The following is a 6,000-nucleotide window of genomic DNA, read 5'->3' on the forward strand; positions in this document are numbered from 1 at the left end:
CTGTCTGTCTGTCTGTCTGTCTGTCTGTCTGTCTCTGTCTGTGTCAATCTGCCTGTCTGTCTGTCTGTCTGTCTGTCTGTCTGTCTGTCTGTCTGTGTCAATCTGTCTGTCTGTATGTCTGTCGCTATGTGTTCTCTCTCTCTCTCTCTCTCTTACACAAAATTTATCCACATTACAAATAATTCACCCCATCAGTTGCTAACGACCCATAACACCGCCCTTAGCTTCGTCCCGCCTCCCTCACGTTTAGTACTACATCGCTTCCTTGTCATTATTCGCTTATAGCCCGGAGCCCGCAGTCCTTGAGGGAGCCGTTCTGCCCTCTGGTTCAGTGGCCGATACTCACATTGAAGTAAATTGAAGTATATGACGCAAATGAACTCAGTCAAGGGGGGAAGGGGTGACGCAAGTGAAGGGGAGTAGATACAGGGGGATATTTTTGCTTATTATTATTATTATTTTTTTTTTAGTAGTGTCTTTTTTCCCTTAATTAAGCAGTTCTGACTTTCCGCTTTGTCACACACACACACACACACACACACACACACACACACACCCCTACATACACATGAAGGGACGTAAACTTGTAAAAAGAAAAGGGGAAGGGAGCAAATTGAAGGAGGGGAAACATACAAACATACACACACCGCCCCACACTAACCATTATACGGGCAATGCATGTATGGGCTCACTGTGTTTGCTCCCCCCCCCCCACCCCACCCCGTCCCTGCAATACCTGTACGAATCCGGTTTTCACGTTAACCTGGCAAAACAGCTTGACCCACGCAAGTCCAGCTACCACCAATACGATTTATTTCCATAGGACCCATCGATCATAATAAGTCTAATATGGAGAGGGGGCGTGGCATTCTTGTGAACTGACCAATGAAGCTTTTACGTGAGCAGCAGCGGGCGTACTCCCTATGAAGGATAGAAGAGAGAATGAGAACAGTAAGAAAAATTAATGTTGATGACTGTTGATGGCGTATGTTCTCTACAATTTTCACACAGCACATTATTAGCTTTTCTCCGAACGATAGAATAACTATTTTTGGTTTATGATAAATAGAATGGTTAAAAGAAGTCTGCTGCTTGCACGTACTACAATGACGGAGTTGAGATTGAAGAAAAAGAAAGAGGATAGATGTTGAAAACTATAGATGGCATATGTTTTTAAAAATTTCGATATATAATAATCTGTTGGCTTTTTCATGGACAAAATTAGAAAATGGGTAGAAAAATACGAACAGAAGGTGGAAGCTGATTACTGTAGCTAGGGCAGCTTTTTTTTTTTAGTTCATTTCCATTCTATTTCATGTGTTGTGACAGGATTGATTTTCTCGGCTGAACTCTAACCCGTAACCCGTCTGAGGAAGTTAGGAAAAGTGACGTCACTTCTATACCTTTGCTAGACTCCTTTTCGTTGCGCCACGTTATTTTCACCGTAACTTCCACTTCCCACATTATTCTCACCGTGACATCCCCTTCCATTTTCACCGAGAAATTATATTACTCACGGGAAATGGCTCTAATTGGTAGCTTTTGCTGTGAACAGCTATACTGATATTTTTTTGTCTGTTTGATTGGCTGTATGTTTCAATGTTTCTGTCGGTCTTCCTGTCTGCCTGTCTTTCTGTCTGTCTGTCTGTCTGCCTGTCTTTCTGTTTGTCTGCCTGTCTGTCTGATTCTCTCACGGAAGCCATCACCACCAACACCACAACACTCCAAAAGAACGTGTCCTATCACCGTCACTATACCACTGCACACCAATTTACCAGACCTCTACCACTACAACCACTGCCACTACTATGACCACACACACACACACACACACACACACACACACACACACACACACACACACACACCACTTCGTGGCGCAACTGGTTAAAGCGCTGGGCTGCCAGGCTTCACGGTCTGACAGAGCGGCAGTTCGAGCCCGCTCATGCCAGATTCTTTCCGTAAGCTAGGAGTGGTTACTGTCCCCCCTTGAGCAAAGGGGATGAGGTGTGTGGTGTGTGAGGTCCTGCCAGTACCCAGAGATCGACGATAAAGAGCACTTGCTCATGTCGGGAGGGTACCTGCTGGCGATTACGAGTCCAAGACGTGATCAGGCCGTGGTGGTGAATTGCACCAGTAAAGACTCACCCCATCCCACCATCACCACGACCACCTTACCACTACTCACAAATATATATATATATATATATATATATATATATATATATATATATATATATATATATATACACATACATACACGTGTACACACTCATTCACCGACACAACCACTACCACCACTGCCACGTCCACCATCACCACAACAAACCCGTATACACTACGCCAGATTTTTTAAACGTCGTATTAGTATTTACGAAGTTATATGGTTAGTTTGGCTTTCTAACTCAATATTTGGGACGGAGTTAGCTAGGAGTGTTGGAGTTCCACAGTTAAGTCGACATACTACAAAGTCAGTCGTAAAAAGTGACGTAAAAAATCAACACACACCAACTAACCACGCCATGAATGGGTCAAAAAAGACAAATCAGCCATATTCTAGTTGATGACTGATATGATATTTACCACTACCACCACTTCCACCACCACCACCACCAATACCATTACCAGTACCAATACCACCACCACTATCACCAATACCATTACCAGTACCAATACCACCACCACCACCACCAATACCATTACCAGTACCACCACCACCACCACCAGTACCATTACCAGTACCAATACCACCACCACCATCACCACTTATACCACTCCTCAGCCTCCCCTCGGCCCCAACACTTACAGGAATCTGAGGTGTGTGAGGAGACTGAAGGCTTTGGGATGGACGGTCGTGATCAGGTTGTCTCGCAGGTCCCTGAAAAACACACGTATAAGGATTACTAAGTTACACACACACACACACACACACACACACACACACACACACACACACACACACACACACACAACCTCTGTTTCATGGTTCGTGTACGCACTCACTCTGTTCACTTCCTTTTTTTGTGTGTGTGTGTGAGCAAGGAATTTCAGAAAAATCGTTCAGCTTGTTCGCGGAAGTCTTTATAAGAGAACCTACTATTGCACGATCCTGTTGTCCCTCGTGTATAACAGCGCCTGACTCTCTTTACGATGCGAGGAAGGAGATCTAGCGTAGTTTATTTTTACTTAGGAGCGACACTCAGAGAAAATACTCCCTTTGCACTTCTCGAAATGATAAGAATTACTGCAAAGTCGACGCAAAAAACATGAGCATCTTAATGAAACTATGCATATTACGCTGCAGTTTCATTAGACATAAAGGGTAGTGGTATTGACTCTTTTCTACACACACACACACACACACACACACACACACACACACACACACACACACACACTGTGTTGCCAAGCTACACGGTCTGACAGAGCGGCGGTTCGAGCACGATCAGGCCGGAATCTTTCCGTTGACTAGGAGTGGTTACTGTCCCCCCTTGAGCAAGGGGGATGGGGTGTGTGGTGTGGGAGGTCCTGGCAGTACCCATGTCGGGAAGGTACCTGTTGGTGATTACGAGTCCAACACGTGACCAGGACATGGTGGTGAATGGTGAATTATACACACACACACACACACACACACACACACACACACTCACACACACACACACACAGATAATTTCGTTTGAGTGCAATGGACGGGTAATTCTTGGAGATTAAGAATATTACGAGAGAGAGAGAGAGAGAGAGAGAGAGAGAGAGAGAGAGAGAGAGAGAGAGAGAGAGAGAGAGAGAGAGAGAGAGAGAGAGAGAGAGATTAGAAACAGCATTAACCTTTCTAAATTTAGTCTCCTTCTTTACTCTCCTCCACCTCCACCTCCTCCTCCTCCTCCTCCCAAACGGAACAAAGAGAAAATAAAGGAAATTTGAACAGAGAAACCAAAAGACTGACCACGTGACTCATTCGTGTTGGTGTGCCGTTGGAAATGAAAATGTAAGTGTGCTCTTTCAGGTCTTTCTAGTTGGGGAGATCTGGAGAGGTGGAGGAGACAGAGGAAAATGAAGAACGAAAGTAAAAGGCTGAAGACAGAGAGATGGAATGTAAGAATAAGTGAGTGAAAATGTAGATGTGGTAGTGTAAATACAGGTAGAAGTGTGCCAAAGAGGGGAAGTGTAAGTATTGAAACTTATAAGGGCAGGTGTTGCAGTTTGAATACAAGTCGAATAGCAGGCATAAATATGTTAGTATAGGTATGGAGAGTGGGGTGTAGGTAGGTGTAGGTGGAATAGCTGGAAGTCTAGGTGTAAATACGTTAATCAAGACAGGTATATGTGTGCAGGTGTATATGGAGGGATAAATGTATGGAATGGTGTAGGTGGAAACTCAGGTGTGGGTGTACTTACAAGGTTCTAATGAAAGGGAGACTGGCGAGGAGGGTCCCGTTGATGTTGGTGAGCAGGTTATTGTTGAGGTACCTGCAAAAAGGGGTGGTGGTGGTAGTTAAGGTGATGATGATGGTGGGAGTAAGGAGCATTTATGATAGTGGTGGTGGGTTTGGTGATGGTGGTGGTGGTGGTTGTTAGGAAGAGTTCTGGTAGCGAAGTATAATGGTGGAAATGATAGTGGTTAGAGTGGTGGTGGTGGTGGTGGTGGTGGTGGTAGTAAAAAGCATTTGTGATAGTGAGGTTATACATGGTAGTGGTGGAGGTAGTTAGGAAGAGTTTGGGTGGCGAAGTGAGTGGTTTTAGTGGTGTTGGGTGTGCTGATGTTGGTTGTAGGGGTGAGACTGTAGAGGTGGTAGGTTGTTGGGGGTGGTAATGGTGGTGGTGGTGGTGGTGATGGTGATGATGATGGGGGTGGTGATGATGGTGATAATGCTAGTGGTGGTGGTGATAAAGGTAGTGGTGTTGGTGACGATGGTGATGGTGGTGATGGTGATGGTGGTAGTGATGGTGGTGAGGGAAAGAAATGATAGGTAAGTGGTCACGAAATGATGGTGGTGGAGCAGGTTAGCGGTGGTAATTAACAATGATGATGATGATGATGATGATGATGATGATGACCATGAAAACAATGACGCCAGTGATGATGTTATTGCTCTCACTTAGGGGTAACAATCATCGGATTAGGCGTTTATTTCTGGATATTAAAGTTAACACAACACACACACACACACACACACGCACACACACACACACACACACACACACACACACAGTAACAATCTACCAACAAAAAAAGAAGCACAAAGAGAAAATTAGTATCAGTGCAAAAATAAAGAAAACGAAAGGGAAAGAGCCAGAGAAAAGTGTGTGTGTGTGTGTACGAGAGAGAGAGAGAGAGAGAGAGAGAGAGAGAGAGAGAGAGAGAGAGAGAGAGAGAGAGAGAGAGAGAGAGAGAGAGAGAGAGAGAGAGAGAGAGAGAGAGAGAGAGAGAGAGAGAGAGAGAGAGAGAGTCGCAAAAACTGACCGTGATGACAGTAGTGACAATAATGATAACGATAGCTTGAAAGGTACAGACGAGGAGGAGGAAGAAGAGGAGGAGGAGGAAGGCACTGAGCATGCACAATAAAGATAAAGATAATGGCAAGGGGATGGTGGTGGGGGTGGTGAGGATGGTAATGGTGGTGGAGGGGTTATGGTAATGGTGGTGATAGTGGTGATAATGGTGGTGGTGGTGGCGGATATTAATGGTGATGATCATGAAAAATACACACAATGGCATTCATAAGCTTAGGAAGAGAGGTGATGAGGCTTCCCATTCTCGTACGTACGTAGAATTAGTGAAAACAAACGAAATAAAAACAAGGTGAAGAGAATTTAGTAAGGAAATAAAGGAATATTCATAATGCAGGAAAATAGCGTCTACTGCCCGGCTGAAGGTTGGTGGTAAATGGTTCACAACGAGCTAGAGGCACTTACAATATTATATAATGATGATAAATAGACGTTATGAGGAGTAATTAAAAAAGACTGATAATAACGTGAACCCTTCAGCTAAAACTG

General features: G+C 44.4%; 2 protein-coding genes across 2 annotated transcripts in view; both read right to left on the reverse strand.

Annotated features, from left to right (window-relative positions):
- LOC126995248 (phosphoribosylformylglycinamidine synthase-like) overlaps nt 1-6,000 on the reverse strand; it is an 88,117-nt gene that overhangs the window by 48,679 nt on the left and 33,438 nt on the right. The gene's annotated exons all lie outside the window — the stretch shown is intronic.
- Nucleotides 1-6,000, reverse strand: part of LOC126995252 (uncharacterized) — a 123,801-nt gene that overhangs the window by 20,030 nt on the left and 97,771 nt on the right. Inside the window, exons 10-11 of the mRNA XM_050854747.1 lie at nt 4,399-4,470; nt 2,807-2,878 (exon numbers count right to left, since the gene is read on the reverse strand). Of these exons, the coding sequence (XP_050710704.1) occupies nt 2,807-2,878; nt 4,399-4,470 (144 nt within the window). The remainder of the gene's footprint in view (nt 1-2,806; nt 2,879-4,398; nt 4,471-6,000) is intronic.

The sequence above is a fragment of the Eriocheir sinensis genome, chromosome 1, assembly GCF_024679095.1.
Source record: "Eriocheir sinensis breed Jianghai 21 chromosome 1, ASM2467909v1, whole genome shotgun sequence".
In the NCBI taxonomy this organism is placed as follows: domain Eukaryota; kingdom Metazoa; phylum Arthropoda; class Malacostraca; order Decapoda; family Varunidae; genus Eriocheir; species Eriocheir sinensis.